The sequence below is a fragment of the Anabrus simplex genome, chromosome 1 (assembly GCF_040414725.1).
Source record: "Anabrus simplex isolate iqAnaSimp1 chromosome 1, ASM4041472v1, whole genome shotgun sequence".
In the NCBI taxonomy this organism is placed as follows: Eukaryota; Metazoa; Arthropoda; class Insecta; order Orthoptera; family Tettigoniidae; genus Anabrus; species Anabrus simplex.
Genome location: NC_090265.1, coordinates 1,506,279,993 through 1,506,301,484, shown reverse-complemented (window position 1 = coordinate 1,506,301,484; position 21,492 = coordinate 1,506,279,993). Strand labels below are relative to the sequence as shown.

Genomic DNA, 21,492 nt, shown 5'->3' with positions numbered 1-21,492 from the left:
AATTGAGCAACCGGATTTTGTAGCTCATGTATGTACAAATTCTAATCCGGTGGAATGAACATGTTGCACACCATTGTTATTACAGGTTGTGCTGAGTGGTTCAGACGGTCGAGGTGCCGGCCTTCTGACTCCAACTTGGCATGTTTGATCCTGGTTCAGTCCAGTGGTATTTGAAAGTGCTCAAATACATCAGTCTCATGTCAGTAGATATACTGGAACCTAAAAGAACTCCTAGGGACTAAATTCTGGCACCTCAGCATCTCTGAAAACCAAAAAAGTACTTAGTGGGACGTAAAGCCAATAACATTATTATGTCATTACTGGTAAGAAAGGCCTTTGCTGGCAAGGTGTAGTGTTTACAGTGCACTATGTCTTCTGGTTTGGACTAGAATAAAATTACCGGTATTACTTTCATTGACCTGTCTCAGTCTTATACTTGGCTTTCACAATATGAAAGTGGCTGAGGTAAGAGTGAGGCTAGTAATGCCATTCCTTATGCAGCCACCGAGCTCGATAGCTGCAGTCGCTTAAGTGCGGCCAGTATCCAGTAATCGGGAGATAGTGGGTTCGAGCCCCACTGTCGGCAGCCTTGAAGATGGTTTTCCGTGGTTTCCCATTTTCACACCAGGCAAATGCCAGGGCTGTACCTTAATGAAGGCCACGGCCGCTTCCAATTCCTAGGCCTTTCCTATCCCATCGTCGCCATAAGACATATCTGTGACGGTGCGACGTGAAGCAAATAGCAAAAAAAAAAAAAAAAAAAAAAAAAAAAAAATTAGCCTTATGCAGCCAGTCCCTGCTATGAATGGTCTGAAGATGTCACTCACAGGGTTGGTTGGTGCACGCATTTCAGTGGGCTTGGCAGACTGATGTGCAATGGCAATTTCTGGCTCAGTGAGGAAAGCAATGGGAAACTACCTCACTCCTCATTTCCCTAGTACGCCTCTTCAGTGACACCTAGGCCATCTATGACAGCCAATGGTGAACCTGTTGAGGATCCTACCAGCCTTCAGGCTGAATACCCAACATACACATACTCACTGGTAAGAGAATATGAGCTGCAACTGCCTCCAGCTGAGTATGTAGCATAACTTCTTCAATGAAGATGTCAGAATGGACTAGGGTATAGATGCCCCCAGATGCACCACCTTTCACAGCTTGACAGTCCATGGAATATAAGTGATATCCCCTCACAGTGGTGTCATGTGCAGTTTTCAGACGAGATTCCTGTACAGAGGGTATGGTGGCTGCATAAAACGATATGAATTGATGAAACTCAGCTAGGCGATGGTATATAGTGCCACTGTGTGGATCAGTATGATGACAAAATTAGGTAAATTACTTGTCATTGTTTCATCCAACGCAGTGCTATGTATTCTCGGTGACATCATCACCATCTATTCATAATTCATATTAGTGGTTCTGCCTCCATATTCACTGCAGCACAGGAGAGAAATGGAGACTGGGCACCACATGGATGGTGAGTTCACTGGTCTGGAATGGTGGTCCTTCTTCCTGGGAGAACTAGGATCCCTAGAAAGGAAACGAGCAAGAGGATGTTGAGGCATCTTACTCTTGTCCACCATTTTCATACTCATTGAGATTTTTCTTTTAAGAGGAAGTACAACTAGGTAATCATCCTCTCTGAACAAATTAAGTGGAAAATAAATTTTAAATAAAACAAAATTATTTATTCAACAAAGGAATTTCAATATGAATTAAAAAATAAAACAAAAAGGATTCTATTAAGCTACAAAAAAAAATGAATCAAAAGAACATGAGTTCCTTGAGTAGCAAAACACTTGGAATTTACATACCCTTAATTAATCCACTCTCACACAGAAAGCGAATGATGAGATCAACAGAAGTCGTGTCATTGGCTAGTATGAGTTTGAGTGTCTCCTGCAGACCAACATTCCATCTTAGGCCACAGAGATCAGCACACTCTGTAAGAATATGGGCTACGGTGAAGTTGGCACCACAAGAACATGCTGGGGGTCTTCCACCTTCAAGAGGTAAGAGTGCGTAAAAATTCCATAGCCTATCCTCAGCCTACACAAAACCATGGCCTCTCTTGGTGAAGGCTGGAAAGAGGACTACCACACGGTAGTTGTCTTCTTAATTGCTCTCAGCTCATTGGGAATTTGGATAGCTAGCCACTCCAGTTCCCACAGTGCTAAGTTGGTTCAACATAGCTGAGAACAAATGTCTCTAGCTGGTATATTCACAGGTCTAGAAGGTAAAAGTACTGCTTCCTTTCGAGCTTCAACCACAAGTTCATTTCCTGCAATCCCAACGTGGCTTGGAAGCCGTGCGAAAGTGATTCTGGTGCCAACATCACACAGTCTGGCTAGAAGGTCATGAATCTGCTGTACCAGTAGGTGTTGTAGAAAACAGATTTCTATAGACTACAGAGAACTTTAAGAGTTGGTACACACAAGAAAATGGTTTCTTTCTTCACCCAGTGCAAACTGCAGAGCTTCTATGATGATGAAAAGCTGCACAGTATACATGCTACAGACACTAGGAAGCGAGTTCTTAATGTTAACATTATCAGTGACAAAAGAACAACCCACATTTTCTCTGATCTTAGAACCATCCATGAATACATGTCTTGCGGCTGGCTACTGGTGAACGAAGTACTGGAAATACCTCTGATGAACAGAGGCATCCATGTTCACCTTTGGTCCACAGAGTAGATCTAGCCATATATCCAGTCATCAAATTAACTACGCAGGTACCTCACTAGAAGTACGCTCAAGACAACAACCGATAGCCACATCTAAATCACGACACAAGCTATTAATTCAAAACTCAACCAGCCGTGTGACATTTGGCCGGTTTTGGTATTTCTGGTGGTATTAGCTACTAAAGTTGCATTAATAGTTTGGATATAGTGGTATTTCATGAATTTTGTCAGCGTACATGAGGAGTAACTGCTGCCTCCTTATTCGTAAAGGTGGAACTCCTGCTTCAGCGAGTAGGCTGAGAATGGGGCTAGTATGGAAAGCTCCCGTTGCCAGCCTAACTCCACTATGGTGAATGAAATGGAGACCCAGCCACCTGCAGATGTCTATCACTGGTAAGACACTGTTTTGCAAGTGGAGCTCTGGTTCAGGATGAACAAGCCGATGTCGAAAGAAGTGTACAACCGAGGTTTTCTCTGCTGAAAATTAAAAACCATGTTGCAGGTTAATAGCTTACTGTGGCTGTTTATCAGCAAATGCCATCCTTGCAGAGCTGTAATATAGAGCAAAATCATCTACATGCAGCGATAAAATGACTGTGGACCAAGCAGCAGCAACTATTTTGTTGATGGCGATTGCGAACAACATGACACTCGTACAAATCCCTGTGGCACTCCATTTTCTTAAACATAATATTGAGAAAACACATCCCCTACTAGGACTCAAAAGAGCCAGATGGACATGAAATTCTCAATAAGCATTGGCAAATTTCACCAAAATCCCCTCTGTTGTAGTGTGGAGATAAACCCATACTACCAGTGTCGTAAGCTTTCTCCTGAATGGAAAATTCTAAATTCCCATGGAGGGAATTAGATATTTTTCACCAATAGAGCATGTCAAAAATGTCAAAAACATATCAGATGTAAGGCTTTTCAGGCATTTGCTCTATTAACCAGCATTTTGTCTTAGGTCTGACACTAGACTAATCAGAGTGGGATGTGTCAGACCCTACCCACTGATGCTGGGGTGTATGCAAGTGAATGTTCATTCGTTCGTTCGTTCGTTTGTTCGTTCGTTCGTTTGTTCAAGAACGTTTTCATTCCCCACCCTGAGGGGGTGGGGCGGGCCACCTGAAGGGTTACGCCCTCCCTCTGGCTGGGAGCTTGGGCAGGATGGGGAGATTTGTGGAAAGTGGGAGATGGGAAAAGGCGATGTGAAGAATGGCTGATGGAAAAGGAAAGGCCTCGTGGCAAAGGGGGGATTTAGTATTATGATGAGATTTTATTGTTTTCATTGTATTACAATACAGAGATTCAAGATGAATGATACAGAGCATAGTTATAGCCTAATGATTTATGAGAGTAGGCTAGGGAAGAGGTGTAAGGCAAAGGTATTATAGAATGAGGAGACGTTCGTGAGGGAAGTAAGAAGAAGGCGGAGTAGATCAGGGGTTGGTGGAGTGGGGGAGGAATAGGGTGGCAGGGGTGGGACAGAGGGTGATCGAAGATGTGGACGAGGTGACATAGAAGGAGGGTCAGACCGGGGACGACTGCGAGGTGTGTTTGGACGGTCGATCGATCGATTAATTTAAGGAGAAGTACAACTAGGGAATCATTCTCTCCATCTGGAATGTTATGGTACATTAATCATAGTTGGAACTTGGGCTCAAAAAGCCAGCCCCTTAACTATTTCAGCCACTCAAACAGGCATCCGTGGTCATTGATGATTTTATTCCATTAAAGAGAAGTAAGTATAACTCCCTCCCATAAGTCCAACCCCTCATCCACGTTGTGGGAGGTGGGCAACAGCATGAAATAGGGAATCGCCTGTAGGGGTGATGTACAGCGGGGACTGTGTGTGACCCAGGACCGCTTGGAGGCTCAGCTGGCAGCCCCACCATCAACTGAAATGAACAACTAGGAAACCATTCTCTCCATCTGGAACTGAGCAAGTGGCCACGCGGTTTGGGTCACGCAGCTATCAGCTTCTATTCGGGAGGTAGTGGGTTTGAACCCCTCTGTCGGCAGCACTGAAGATGGTTTTATATGGTTCCCCGCTTTTACACCAGGCAAATGCTGAGGCTGTACCTTAATTAAGGCCACAGTCACCTTCTTGTCACTCCTGAGTCTACCTATCATCATCATAGTGATGACGGGTGTAAGTGGTGAAGTTCATTACTCTCCTAAGGAAACTGTCTTCCTCCCTTTGCCTCACAAACCATAACACTGAAGCCAGTTTATGCGTACAGCTTCATACACTGAGTTCATTCTTATTTTAGATGTTATCTCCTCATTCTGAGTACCCTCTTGCCATTGTTCCCACCTGTTTGTACCACCAATCATTCATGCTACTTTCATGTTTGTTACTTCTGACTAATGAATAAGATATCCTGAGTCCACCCAAATTTCAGTCCTGAATAACAAAGTCAGTCTGAAAACAGATCAATATAAATGTAGTTTCATCTGAGAACTCATTTCTTTCTTACAGAATACCGTTGGTCGCAACTGCTAGCTCACTGCATTAGCTTTGCTGCACCTTGATTTGGTTTCACTTACTATATTACTGTCCAGCTCGATGGCTAAATGATTAGTGTGCTGGCCTTTGGTCACAGGGGTTCCAGGTTCAATTCCCGGCAAGGTCGGGAATTTTAACCATCATTGGTCAATTTCGCTGGCACGGAGCTGGGAGTATGTGTCATCTACATCATTATTTCATTCTTGCCATGAAACACAAGTTGCCTACGGGCGTCAGATCAAAAGACCTGAACCTGGTGAGCTGAACTTGTCCTCAGACACTACCAGCAAAAGAAGCCATACGCCATTTCATTTTTACTATATTACCATCCTGGAGGCAATTTCCTGTTCTGCATTCCCAAGCTATTAGTAACATTCAGTCTTCCTAGATTTCCTGTGTAGTGACATCACTTTCATCTTGGAAATGCTTATTTTCATATGATAATTGCTGCACCTCTTTTCAAGCTCCAATATATTAAATTTGCAGGCTTTCAGCATAGTCAGCCATTAAGACCAAGTCCTTTATTTATTTACATGTTTATTCCCACATTGGAGCACCAAAATCAAACCTTATACAACAAAGTCTTCAAAGAATCAGCTTTTAATACTTGACAATTTTGTCCTTTCCCAGAACCTCTTCATTTTGGATGATCTTGCGGCCCGTTCTTCTGCATATATAACATACTGCTTATGCTGCGATATTTTTAGTGATAGGCTTGTGTACTTGTTATTTAGAATCCATTTCTATTCTCTATTTTAAATTTGATCATTAGTAATTTTCACTTCATCTAAATCCATTTGTATTTCTTTAAACTATGTGTTTTTTGTTTCACTATTCCAAAAGGAATCAATTTTTTTTTTTTCAGGATTCTAGTATTTGGTAAGTGATATATGTTTCATTTAATAATTATATTTAAAAATATGACCATTTGTATATCAGATTTACATGACATACTACTTATGGGGACATAGGATATCAGAAAAATATAAATTAACAACTATTTAAATTTAACATTTAATTTTGATTCTAGAGAAACATCCTTGCATTTATAATTGAAGTATTTCTTCTTTTCTCTTTCCAGGCTGCATTCAGAGGATATTTGGTTAGAAAAAGCTTTTTGGGTAAGTGATAAAAATATTTCTATTTTCAGTGCATGTATGGCAATTGCTGGGGTCCAGCTGAGTCTGCCTTTCCCCTTAGTTGTTTTTGCTACACTACTTCTCTGTGATATCATTAGATCCCTAAAGAGTATTTAATTTATTTTGTCACTCAAGACTCCTTCAAATTTCACACCTTTTGAAAACTACGAAAACTTTAACATCCTTGTGAGTTTATGCTAGTACCCAAGAAATTTAGAAGCATTTAAGGAATAATTCTCTGAATTAATACTGCTATCTGAGCCTAGTCTCCTTTTACATAAAGAAAAGAGTATACCGTAGGTTAAATTTTTCCGTAAGATTCCATCATGTTATGAAAGAAAATAATAGCATCAATAACTATTAAGTTCATTTCCATTCTGTTCAATCAATCAATCAATCAATCAATCAATCAATCAATCAATCAATCAATCAATCAATCAATCAATGAACTGCATTTAGGGCTGTCACCCAGGTGACATATTCCCTATGAATTGATTCCCTAGCTTTTTCTTATATGTTTTCAGAGAACTTGGAAATTTATTGTACATTTCCCTTGATAATTTATTCTGATGCCTTACTTCTCATCTTATAAATGAATATTTGAATCAATTTGTCCTCTTGAATTCCAACTTTATCTTCATATTATGATCTTTCCTACTTTTAAAAGCTCTGTTTAAGCCTAGTCATCTACTAATATAATTCCACACCATCTTCCCACTGCCAGGTTGAAACATACCACATAGTTGAGCATCTCGTCTCCTTATTGAAAAATCTTCCTAGCCCAAAGTTTGCAACATTTTCATTACACTACTCCTTTGTTAGAAATCACCCAGAACAAATCATGCTGCTTTCCTTTAAATCTTTTCTAGTTCTCGTATCAAGCAGTCGCGGCGTGGGTCCCATACACTGGAACCATACTCTAATTGTGATTTACCAGAGACTTATATGCCCTATCTTTTACATCCTTACTACAACCTCTTAAACACTCTCATAACAATGTGAAGAGATATGTAACCTTTCTTAACAACCTCATTAATATGATGACCCCAATGAAGATCATTCGTTATATTAACACACAGGTACTTAAAGTGTTCCCTATGAGATACTATTACCTCAACAACATAGTAATTAAAATTGAGACCTTTTCTCTTGGTGAAACTTACAACTTGATTTTTCATTCCATTTACCTTTATTCCATTGTCTGCTGCCAATCTCACAACATTGTCTAGGTAATTAAGTACAGCAATTGATTTGTATAGCAACCAAAGGCTCTTAACCCCCACACAGATTTGAATAATTAGTAGAATCTGTATTTAGTTTAGAAAGTTATGTTTTTTCAAATGGAATAATGTCTATTGACATTAACAAAATAAAGCTAGAGTAAATTAGAATGCCAATGGTATTCTTTCCAAAATTCTAGTGCAAGTAGTTTTCAAGCTCTCATAGTTTGAGTATTGTAAATACTGGCAGATGTCTGCTCCATATGTCAGCGCTAACTTAAGAAAACAGTGAATAAACATATTCTTTGGATTCTGAAGAAGAAAGTTGTATTCAAAATGATAACCACCAGCTCCAATACAAGTTTCCAGTCAGCCATGTAAAAATTGATACACATGCTCCAGCATTTGTTCAGAAATCCCAGCATGGACAGCATTGGTGAAAAGACCGGGCAAGGTACAGGTCCTCTTCATCCAGTCCAATGATTTGGAAACAATCTTTGAAAACAAGCTGTAGTACAGATTTTGATGATTGTTGATGAAGAGAATATATATTGTTCTTGAAACATGTTCGATGAATAAATAATTTCATTGACAAGGCAGTTTCAACCATAATACTATTTTAAATAGTTATTAATACATTTAAACAAGTCAATACAGGATAAATACAGCACCTGTTATGGTCAAGTTTATCGACAGGTTTACTTGGCCATGATTTGTAAATGTTTCTTCATCACTATACAAGAGATGACAAATCTGGTGTATCTTGTCTTAATGCTCATGTACAAAAGTTAACATGATTCTCAAAATCATTTCCATGCAGCTTTTGATAGTGAAAGACATGATACAGATGGAAATTTTGATAGTGGAGAATGCATAGTACTCTTGCATGACTCATGCCACTTCCTCATGTGATTACACAGGAACTAACAGACATATCTATAGCAACAGCAGCTAGAACAACATTCATTTCATCTTCTTTTCCAGTTACTCATTTGTTTCTGTTTTTTGTCTTCTGGGTGTTTACACTTCCAGTTTCGTGTAATTGGTTGAAGAGGTTCACAAATAATTGTCAAAATGGGTGACGTCTGTTGGGATATCATTCTGTGTACAGAGCACAAGAACGAACAGCATTCTTCCTACATCCTTCATACACCATTAACCAATGAATACACGTGCCTATTTTTAATATGCAATAAGTACACACTTGGTGTATTTTGTACACCAACAGGATGATGTCATGAAATCACTTAAACATTTTTAAAAAAAAGGTACACATTAAATCAACTGTTCTGCAAACAGAATATCGAAGATCGAGTTGGATGGTGACACTTTGTGAAGCATGTAACTCTCTAGAGACAAAACAATGGGGTCACGACACTCAGCAATGAGTAATACGACTGATGATGATGATGTGAAAACATTTAAAAAGTTTATAACTGTTACGTTCTTCAGTCAGCAAAAAGTAATGTTGAACAAATAAATTTATAAACTATCTGAAAAAGCATACATATGGTTACAAAATTATAACTGAAAATGAAACTAGTCAAAAAGAAACTTGAGTTGTTTGGCAACATTTCTGGTGGTAGTCCTTGTTTGTTTTTCTTTATCATACCTACCATTGTTACCTTGTCCTTCAAAATAAACACCTATACAGGGTAACTGGTGTACCAGTTATCACGAGTTACATTTCTATTTTTCTCTTTCCATGGGTGGAGCAAACGATGAGTGATGTCAGCTGGTGTATTCAAGATCTTGTACTGCCCTTCTGGCTGCTGACCACAGTATATTTCTAAATTAGAAATAAAGAAAGTTTTTGAGTCACACACAACAAACACCTTCAATCCATATTTATCTGGTTTGCTGGGTAGATATTGAATGAAGTTGCATCTTCCTCGAAAAGGTATCAACATTTCATCTATTGTCATTTTCTATTTGTTCTCCCACACAGTAATTATTTTTGCAATTTTACATAAAACGATCAAGAAGAAAGCACATTGCAGTAAGTTTGTCACTTTTTTCCCTCTCCTGTCTGGTTGCTTTATCATCGAATCCTATAGTTGCAAGCAAGAACAGAAAACTATTACACCCCATACATGCTCTGAATATTTCACATCCAGTTCCATCTGTTGTCCATGGTTCATGAAAATGTGTATGTTTTAAAAAATAATAACAGCCCTAAAAATGCCAGTAATTCAGTCTTTGTAGTATCCTTTGCGTTTCAAGTATGGTCATAGTCTTCCCACATTTTTTTATTTGCAAATTTGTTCATGCAATAATATGTTGAATAATGTCCTCAATGAAAAAACATTTCAAAAGTATTTCTTTTATCTAAAATATTCTGTGCACATGGCTTTGGACCAGGAAATATTTGTATAATATTAATGTTTACTACTTTTACTGAACTGACTTGTCAATGGGCTTTTACTCCACCTGGCTAGTTTATCTTTCCCCAAAAATTACTCATCCCAATGTCACTGTCAATAATGTTATTGTTTTTATGTCACACTAATTACTTTTATGGTTTTTGGAGAATGTCACTGTCCTCACCACGATCGGAACTATTCCTTTCTTGTCCTGAGTCATGTAATACTTCTTCTGATACTTTATCATTATCATTTTCCTCTATAAATTCTTATTCAGAAGTATCTGCATCTCCTCCAACTGCTTCAGCCTATTCTTCTTAGATTCTTGAATCTTAGATTCTTCTTAGATTCTTGGCACCATCTAACCTATCCCAGAAATGTTTGCTATGACTACAAGCAGTGTCATCTTAGAACTTATTTTTTATAATTATTATTTTTTATCATTATAATCTTAGAAACATTTCACGGATAGATGGTGCCAAGGGGCCTGCAGAAACATTACAACAAAATGTTTACCTTCTTTAGTATGGGTGGTGTACTTTATACACCAGCGAGTGTAGTTAAAGGTTAACAATGACAGCTTTTTCAGCATTGATAAATACCATCTTCCACCACATCCTACTTCTTGAACTATCATAAAGTAACTGACAAGGAAGTCATAATTCAATCAGTGTACGGTACATTCTCAACTAAGCAGTTAAACAGAGCAGACAACTGTTGGTATTTACCATTTTCAAACTATGATAGCTTGTAAACTAGTTGTACTGGAATCCTGATTTTCTTATTTTATAAACACACCAAGGACATTATAATTTAGTTTAATTTTGTTAATTCAATTTTGCTTTACATTGCACTGACACAGATAGGTCTTAATGGCGACGATAGGATAGGAAAGGGCTAGGAGTTGGAAGAAAGTGGCCAGGGTCTTATTTAAGGTATACCCCTAGCATTTGCCTGGTATGAAAATGGGAAACCATGAAAACCATCTTCAGAGCTGCCGAAAATGGAGTCTGAACTCACTGTCTCCCGAAGGCAAGCTCACAGATGTGCAACCCTACCTGCACAAACAACTCACTTGGTAATTTTGTTAATGTCAATATTCATTGTTCCATTTGAAAAAATGTAACTTTCTAAAATTGTACACATTCTAATAATTATTAAAATCTGTGTAGAGGCTACAATTATGAGCCCTTGATTACACTTCATTTCTGAAAGAACAGCACATCAACAGCACCTTCCATTTCAGAAATTTGGGGTGAAAGTTATAGGTGGTTCACCCTGTATAAAAACTTAACATTTGAATGGCTACTTTCATTTCACCCTACTACATGAGTGTAGGTATTGTACCTGCTACCATGCCCCTCAAAGGTGATGGTGGTGATTATCGTTTTAAGAGGAAGTACAACTAGGCAACCATCCTCTATATAACATTAATCAGAGAGAAAAAAATGGAAGGGGTCCGACACTTCGAAAAATGAAGGTATCGGCCAAAGGAAGACAAGGGCCACGAAAGGCGTGAAAATGAAAGACTCCCTAGCCCTCGCAAACCTAATAGTGTCAGGGTCGGAAAATAACAAGAGTTGACCAAGAGAGGTCGGATAGGATACACGAAAGTGAAGAGCCTGGCACAAGTAAGTGGAAGCAATGCCAGGACTCAGCTGTGGGCCCTGTGGTCGCCAACCCACGCTCCAAAGTTCAGAGCCCCTGGGGCCCCTTTTAGTTGCCTCTTACGACATGCAGGGGATACCATGGGTGATATTCTACCGCCCCCACCCACTGGGGGACATGCCCCTCAAAGATCACTGGTATTTTACTCAGGATCATATACTGGGTCATGGGCTAAATGGTATTGAACCACGTTCTCTCCAGCGAACCATGTGACCTTGCCACAGTGGGGAGGCTTGTGCATTCCAAAGATGCAGATAGCCGAGCCATACGTGAAACCATATTGGATGGATATCTGTAGAGATCAGACTAACGAACGGTTCATTGAAAGAGGGATAGCAGCCTTTCCAAGGGCAGCAGACTAGATTGACTGATATGGCCTTGTAATATAACTCAAAATAACTTAGCTGTGTTGATACTGGTAAACGGCTGAAAGCAATGGGAAATTACAACAGTAACTAACTCCCATGGACATGCAGCTCTCTCTGTATGAATGATGTACTGATAATGGCTTTCTCCCTGGTAAAATATTTCAGAGGTAAAATAATCCCCCATGCGGATCTCAGGGTGGGGACTACACAAGAGGGTGCAATCATCAGGAAGATGGAAACTGACATTCTGCGAGTTGGAACGTGGAATGTTAGAAGTTTGAATCATTGTGATAGGTTAGAGAATCTGATGTAGTTGCTATAAGTGAAGTATGTTGGCAGGAACAGCAGTTGGAGATTTTTGGTCAGGCTACTACAGAAATATCAACACAAAAACAAACAGGGAAATGCAGCAGGTAAGCTATTACGACCAGCATAGTAAAAGGATTATTGTTGTAAAGATAGGCGCTAAACCAATGCCCACCACAATATCGCAGATCTATATGCCTACTAGTTCAACAGATGATGAGGAAACTGAAAGAATATATGAGTGGTGGTGGTGATTATTGTTTTAAGAGTAAGTACAACTTGGCAACCATCCTCTATATAACACTAATCAGAGAGAAAAAATGGAAGGGGTCCGACACTTCGAAAAATGAAGGTATCGGCCAAAGGAAGACAAGGGCCACGAAGGGCATGAAAATGAAAGACTCCCTAGCCCTCGCAAACCTAATAGCGTCGGGGTCGGAAAAGAACAAGAGTTGACCACGAGAGGTCGGATAGGATAGATGAAGGTGAGGAGCCTGGCACAAGTAAGTGGAAGCAATGCCAGGACTCAGCTGAGGGCCCCGTGGTCGCCAACCCACGCTCCAAAGTTCAGAGCCCCTGAGGCCCCTTTTAGTCGCCTCTTACGACAGGCAGGGGATACCGTGGGTGTTATTCTACCGCCCCCACCCACAGGGGGGAAGAATATATGAAGGGATAGAAGATTTAATACAATATGTAAAAGGTGACAAGAATCTAATTGTGATGGGAGACTGAAACTCAGTAGTAGGCCAAGGAAGGGAGGGAAATACGGTAGGAGAATACAGATTGGGACAAAGGAATGAAAAAGGAAGTTGGCTGGTTGAATTCTGCACCAATCACAATTTAGTCCTTGCTAATACTTGGTTCAAACACCACAAATGATGGCTGTATATGTGGATGAGACCTGGAGACACTGGAATGTATCAAACAGACTTCATTATGATTAGGCAGAAATTCAGAAACCAGGTGCTGGATTCCAAAACTTCCCAGGAGCAGATGTGGACTCTGATCACAACTTGTTCATCGTGAAATCCCATCTGAAGCTGAAGAAATTGAAGGGAAGGAATGCAAGGAGATGGCATCTATATAAGTTGAAAGAAAAAAAAGCAAGGGATTGTTTCAAGGAAAGTGTTGCACAAGGACTAAATGAAAAGGCTGAAGGAAACACAGTAGAGGAAGAATGAACAGTCGTGAGGAATAATATCAGTAAGGCTGTTGAAGAAAGGTTAGGAAGACAGGAAAGATCAACTAAGAATCAATGGATAACTGAAGCGATACTAGACCTGATGGATGAATGACGAAAATACAAGAATGCGAAAAATGAAAAGGGCAGAAAAGAATACAGGTGATAAAAGAATGAAGTGGATAGAAAGTACAGGACAGCTAAGGAAGAATGGCTGTAGGAGGAATGCAAGAATGTTGAAGGTTGTATGGTCCTAAGAAAGGTAGATGCTGCAAACAGGAAAATATGTTTGGAGAAAGGAAATCTAGGTGTATGAATATTAAGAGCTCAGGTGGAAAACCACTTCTAGGGAAAGAAGACAAGGCAGAAGGATGGCAGGAATATATCCAACAGCTGTATCAAGGTAAAGGCATAGATGATATGGTTCCGGAACAAGAAGGGGCTGTTGATGTTCATGAAATGGGAGACCCAATTTTGAGGTCAGAATTTGACAGAGCTTTGAGAGACCTAAATAGAGGTACCTGGAATTGATTACATTCCCTCAGAATTACCAGCTGGAGAAACCTGCATGGTGAGGTTATTCCATTTAGTGTGTAAGATGTATGACACAGGAGAAGAGCCATCTGATTTTCGGCAGAATGTTTTTATACCTATTCCCAAGAAAGCCGATGCTGAAAACTGTGGAAACTACTGCACCATGAGTTTAGTATCTCATACGTGCAAAATTTTAACATGTATTATTTACAGAAGTTGTTTATTATCTCCCGATAACTGGATACTGGCCGCACTTAAGTGACTGCAGCTATCGAGCTCAGTAGAATATAAATTTGGCTTCAGAAGAAATATAGGAGCATGTGAAGCAATCCTGACTTTACGTCTGATCTTAGAGGACCGAATTAAAAAGGACAACCCGCACGTTCATGGCGTTCTTAAATCTAGGAAAGGCATTCAATAGTCCTGATTGGACCAAGCTACTTGAGATTCTGAAGATGATCGGGATCAAATACCGAGGATGAAGAATTATCTACAGTCTATATAAAATAGCAGTCTGCGGTGATAAGAATTGAGGGCTTTGAAAAAGAAACAGCAGTAAGAAGATGTACAATATTATAGGGAAGGATCCACCTTTCAATACTCCGTAGTAAGTTGAACTAAAAAGTAGTTACAACCTGTTTATTGGGACCGGTTTCAACACATTTCAAGTGTCATCATCAGCCAATTAGCGAAAATCTTGTGCTAGGTACCAACTGATGAGCCCAACCTAGCACACGAGGGCGAAACACTGGCAACCAGGAATGAGTTAGCTGGAAAATTTATAATGTCCAATAACGGATCATTTATATTGATTGATATTATAAATTTACTCATTCAGGACAAATATTTCAGATTCCCTATGGCAATCAACATCTATATCATCTGATAGCCAAGCAGGCATCAATTTTTGGTAAAGAGACAAAGTCTCTCATAGTGCATTGGCACTGCCGGTGGCTCCAAGTAGCCTACGCAGTAGCCTCCATGGTATGCACTAGCCAGCATCTTGGTAGGTGTGCTAGGTACCAACTGATGAGCCCAATCTAGCACACGAGGGCGAAATGCTGGCAACCAGGAATTAGCTGGAAAATTTATAATGTCCGATAACGGACCATTTATATTGGTAATCCTAATGGGGATTCGAAACCATGTCCTTCCGGGTGAACCGAACACGCCTTTACCGCCTTGGCCAGGCAGATCCTATAAATAATCCCATAATGAAATTAAATATGCTATGTCTTGTCATTATCTGAAAAAGGAGAATCTTCACTAATGATAGTTCAATGGTTATGTCTCCGCTGAGGGAAGCTGCCTTAACCTATCCCTGCAACGCTGTAACACCGGCCAGTTCCATCTAGCAGTTCCAATCGTTGCTTAGGAATCACGTGGAGGGTGCAGACCGAAAAATATCTCCAGCCTCATTCACTGCTTTGTTCCTGTGTTGTTGCAAGTTATGCTACGAGTTACATTTGTGTCTGTGATAAGAGTTGTACTGTGAGTTATTGTGGACTACGTTCATTATGGCTGCTGACTCTTCAAGAAAATATTGACATCATTTGTGATGTTGAAAGGGACAGCCAAGTACTTTTGTCACAGATGGCAAAGAAAAAATATGACTTGGCACCCTTTATGCTGTTTGGCATTGTGAAATAGAAGGAAGCTATTCTGACTGCAGAAATGGATCGCAGTTCTGGAGCAATAAAACAGAAGAATATTAGTTCTTCGCCATATGAGGAACTTGAAAATATTTTAATGAAATTGTTCGAGGGAGAAAGGAGTGAGAATGCTCCAATTGATGGGAACATACTTAAACAGAAAGCTCGAGAAGTCAAACTAAAGCTGGGTTTGGTCGATTTCCATGCTTCTAATGGCTGGTTTGATCATTTTAAAAGAACGGCACAATCTTTTGTTGCAAAACATACGTGGCAAGAGTTCGTAAGTTAATGATGATACAGCTGTGTACTGGAAGAAGAATATGTTGCTTTGACTTCTTGAAGGATATGATGATAAGGATATTTGTAACGCCAATGAAACGGGAGTGTTTTTACAATTTGCTTCCGTCCAAGACATATGCTGTTCACAGAGAAAAATGACACAGAGGCAAGAAAAAGTAAAGAAAGACTGACAGCTTTGTTATGTGTTAACAGCAACGGGAGTGAAAATTTACTCCCACTGATATATGGAAAATTTAAGAATCCAAGATGTTTCAAGAACACCCGTACACTCCCGTGTAAATATGATTTTAAGAAAAATGCGTAGATAACATTGGAGATATTTCTAAAATTTATATGAAACTTGGATGTTAAGATGGGTTTGACAGGAAGAAAGATAGTGCTGGTGATAGATGTCCAGCTCTCCTTTGGATACACCTTTCCTGCAGAATATCAAAGTGGTTTTCTTTCCTCCTAACTGCACCATTCACCTGCAGCCTTTGGACCTTGGCATTATTCATTCTGTGAAAGTGAAGTACAGGAGGGCCCTGGTTCAAGGAGCTCTTTCTTTCCTCGAAAGAAATGAGGAAATGAAATTGAATAAATATACTCCAAGCTATGCATATGTTTTATGTTTGTAGTAGAATGGCAACTAGTCACAATGGACACTGTTCAAAACTGCTTTGGCCATGCAGGTTTTGGTGCCATTTCAGAAACTTTTAATGAAGAAGATACTACTGATGACATTGGGGAAGATTGGGAGATTGTATCAAAGGACTCGAGTACCACAACTTTCGAAGAATTTGTTACTTGTGATGATGATATCCTAACCTCAGCACCACAGATGGATGTTGGAGACCTATGTGATGATGAAAAAAGACAAAGTACTGAAGAGGAAGAAGAAGAGGATCCAGCAGAACCAACATTTGGGATAGCAGTCAAGGGACTGGACATTGTCCGCCAGTATTTCTTCTCCTTCAACATTGATGAAGACCTCAATCAAATTGAGAGAAAACTTCTTTCTGTGAGACATCTGGGCAAGAGGAAGCAATCTACTGTACTGGACTATTTCAGAAAGTGAAGGTTAATATGCTTATTCTCACAGTTCTCATGGTCTATTTTTCACAAAACTCTTTAAAATCGTTTTAGGCCCCTGTTCCATCAAGTTAAAATTACAAGTCAGTAATAGCTATTTCTTTTTTCCTTGCTGCAGGTTGTGCTTCAAATGGTCCACTAAGGAATTTGTTACGTCTGCTGTTTTTTAAATATTTTCTGTTATTCTTGTATTTATTTGACTTCTTAGTATTTCTTAACATGACCAAAAATATGGCTTCCAATTGAGATAGCTAAATAAAATTCAGGAAACTAAATCGTCAAAAATTACCAGTGTTTCGCCCCAGTGCAGCATGTGTTCAGCAGTTGGATACCGCATCTTCCCAAGACGCTGGCCATCTAGCGACACTACTGCAAGCTATACATGTGACAAGCACAATACAGTGCCGATGTACTAGGGGAGAATTGCATCTCCACTTGCTATATATGCCCTCCCGGACTAGCATGACCAAAAATATTTGCTTCCGATTGAGATAGCTAAATAAAATTCAAGAAACTCAATCGCCAAAAATTTACCAGTGTTTCGCCCCAGTGCAGCATGGGCTCATCAGTTGGATTTTTGATGATTGAGTTTCCTGAATTTTATTTAGCTATCTCAATCGGAAGCCATATTTTTGGTTATCCTAGCCCAAGAGGGCAATATAGCAAGTGGAGATGCAATTCTCCCATAGTATGTCGGCACTGCATTGTGCTTATCACACGTATAGCTTGCAGTGGTGCTGCTACCAGCTTACTAGCCGGCCAGTGTCTTGGGAAGGTGCGGTATCTAACTGATGAGCCCATGCTGCACTGGGGTGAAACACTGGTAATTTTTGATGATTGAGTTTCCTCAATTTTACTTAACTATCTCAATCGGAAGCCACATTTTTGGTCATGCTAGCCCGGGAGGGCATATATAGCAAGTGGAGATGCAATTCTCCCCTAGTACGTCGGCACTGCATTGTGCTTATTACATGTATAGCTTGCAGTGATGTCGCTACCGGCGTGCTAGCCCGCCAGTGTCTTGGAAAGGTGCGGTATCCAACTTATGAGCCCATGCTGCACTGGGGCGAAACACTGGCAATTTTTGACGATTGAGTTTCCTGAATTTTATTTATTTCTTAACATGTTCATTTATTATTTATTGACATTACATTAGTTAAAGACATAAATGTACTATTATTTCTTGTAGTATATGTAGCCTATTTTCTTTGAAAACCTTTTAAGGAAAACCTCTTTTTTAGGAATAAATATCAAAACCCCCCTGAGATTCGTTAAAAAGGGGTTCTACCATAGATGAATATTGTTACTTGGATAGTAAAATAACTAATGATGGCAGAAGTAAGGAGGACATAAAATGCACAACTTGTTGACCTTGAAATGCCATTCGAAGTGAAGGCTTGAAGAAGGGAAGGAATGCAATGAGTTGGGATCTAGCAAGTTGAAAGAAAAGAGTGCGAAGAAGACCTTTCTTAAGAAAAGAAACCTACTCACTTTGAACATTGATATAGGAATTAGAAAGTGTTTTTGAAGACATCGTTTGGAGCGTGGCATTGTATGGGAGTGAAACATGGATGATAACTAGCTCAGAAAGAAAGAAAATAGAAGCTTTTGAAATGTGGTGTTACAGAAGAATGCTGAAGGTGAGATGGACAGATTGAATCACGAATGAAGAGATACTGAATCACATTGGGGTGAGGAGATCAGTATAGCTATATTTGATGAGAAGAAGAGACAGAATGATAGGACACATCCTAAGATACCCACGACTTGTTCAGTTCGTCTTTGAGGGAAGTGTACAAGAACAGTAGGGGTTGACCAAGGTATGAATATGACAAGCAGATTTAGAATGCAACAGTTATGTAGAAATGAAAAGGTTAGCACAGGATAGGGTGACATGGAGAGCTGCATCAAACCAATCTATGGACTGATGGCTCAAATAACAACAAAGAACAGGAAATGGGTAGCATCTAACCACAATGAATGAGAATCAATATCGACTTAAAATACAAGGGGTTTATTTACTTCTGGTGATGATGAGTTATGAAACATGGAAAATAACACTAACTGGGATAAATATACAAATATTAACATGTCCGTTGGACAGTTAGCTCGAAGTTTCTTCTTCTTAATGAAGTTCATTCACCTTTAAAAATGGCCGCAAGAATGAAACCTGCATTCCCCCGCCCCGACACACACACATTATAGACAATGCACAACACTTCAGATATGAAAACGGTGAATCCAATCTAATACGGGCCAATCCGTATTAATTGCCTCACCGAGTGTAGCCGCTGAGGTCCGACTAGGCAGTCTCTCTGCTCCAAAGAAATGTGCTGAAAATCCTTAACTATCATGTTTTAATGAGGGCTGTATATTAAATCAGTGACCCTACCTTTGATCAAAATTAACAGGAGCAAAACATACTCTTTATTTTATGAATCACACAAAACGTCGCTTGTTAGGAACTCAGTCACCAGGCAAAAAATAATCTGCTATGTACTGTCTTATCTAGTCACTGGTCAGTGATCCATCCAACTTTATGGCTTAACTTGTCACATAAAATATCCCTGCCCCTTTCTTGCAGCGGCCAAAACTCATCACCATCTTCACATATGGGCTCAAATGTTTTCATTCTCAATACCTTTTTCATCTGCCTTCTTGGCTTTTAATTCTTTGTCCGTTGGATACTTCAGCCCGTAAATTCATTTAATTCAAGAAGGCATCTCACGTTTTATGACATTGTATACATTAAATCTCTCCACAACAGAGTACTGTACATAGCGTACATTAAATCTCTCCACATCAGAGTACTGTCTCCGAAACCTGCGGTTTCCCTAGGTGATGTTATTCCTCTACTTTCATAACTATCTTAGCTTTTTTTTTTTTTTTTTTTTTTTTTTACAAGTGATTGCTCTAAAGTAATAGGGTGAAACTACCGCATTCTCTACTCGTATCCTTTAATTTTATCTTAGGAAAGATTTTAACACCATATCTCTTGCCTAGTCACATTGGCGGACGTTGCTTCGAACTCCTTGTTCTTCACATCATGCATATATATAGGCCTATTCTACTGCTAGACAAGCATATGCAAAAATACACTTAAGACCTGAATGCCAGACGTGGCCCTAATGTACAAGAAAAACTCAAATGTGTCCTAATGAAATGACACTCAAATAAACACTGCAAAATAACTGTATCCTCCCAGTCATAATCTTTCGATACCAACACTGACACTACCACATTAAGACAGTTTTTAAAAACTGCGGGCATTCACAATTAAAACACACATGATATAGTTAAAATATATATTAAAGAATATCTCCCAGAAAGAAAAATCAACTATATTCCCCAAACAAGTCTATATGCATATCTTCACTGAATTGACGAAATCAAACCTAACATTACTTATATGCCCTATTTTCTGGGCACCTTTAAAATCTATTCCTATAATTTAATATTTACAAAATACACACGCCACATGACCATGCAATAATATACAAATTAGGTACTCAGCCTTTCTAGTCCTCTCCTTATCTGCATTCGACTTCCAGGGCTTCAGTGTTGTTGTTTAGTACTGCATCTTCCTTGCGTCAAATCCCATGGAGTCCTGGTTCAGAATCTTGTTACTCCCATGACAGTTCCTTCTGAGTCCTTTGCATATCCACTGCTAATTACTGGGAACAGACACACACAGTTATTCTTCATTCAGGAGATCTCAATTCACATGCACTTGGTTACATTTGGCTTTTAACTCCACATTGTTCTACACTTGGATTTAACAAGTGATTGTACATTCTGACACATTTTACTAGGACTCATATGAGATTATTTTGTCCCATGTTACCCGCAGTTCTTGATTTCCTTTGTTGATCCAAGTTTGTCCTCCCAGAAGGAGTCTAAAATATTTGTTTCCTGCACTCATGCTTATTTCACTGGTATTATTTCCCTATTGTCTGTTATTGAATACAGTTTAATATTGAACTGTCCAAATAAAGTCAATCTAATTGACACTTAGAGAATACAGACAAAGGTTATTTAAACATTTTCCTACATTGACATGATCAGGAGGATACTCTTGAACCTAATCCACCGGTTGGCCTGCAACTTACACTTTTTAAGAAGGACAGGACACTTCCCATATATTATGTGGTTCTCATTTATAACCACTGATGGCTTATAATCAACCACATAACTTTGGCTAACATTTTTAGACAAATTTTAAGTAGATAAACTGTTAACATTGTGTAAACTGGTTCTGTTAATGTATCCACTAAGATGCACACAAAATGCTGTCAGTTGTATACCCTAATTTTATTTACAAACTGTTATACATTTGTAACACACATCAATAAAACACCATTTTGAACAACTGCCTATCATGAAGAATGAGAAGACTGCACCAGAGCCATATCAACTACCAATTCAACAAAACCAATTCACATACTTCAAACATTAAGGGTTATGAATTTCATGTTGTTGGTCCATACTGA

The 21,492-nt window shown here is 39.3% G+C and overlaps 1 protein-coding gene across 1 annotated transcript in view; it reads left to right on the top strand.

Annotated features, from left to right (window-relative positions):
- LOC136879788 (uncharacterized) overlaps window positions 1-21,492 on the top strand; it is a 206,742-nt gene that overhangs the window by 118,792 nt on the left and 66,458 nt on the right. The window contains exon 6 of the mRNA XM_067153256.2: window positions 6,283-6,322. Within this exon, the coding sequence (XP_067009357.2) occupies window positions 6,283-6,322 (40 nt within the window). The remainder of the gene's footprint in view (window positions 1-6,282; window positions 6,323-21,492) is intronic.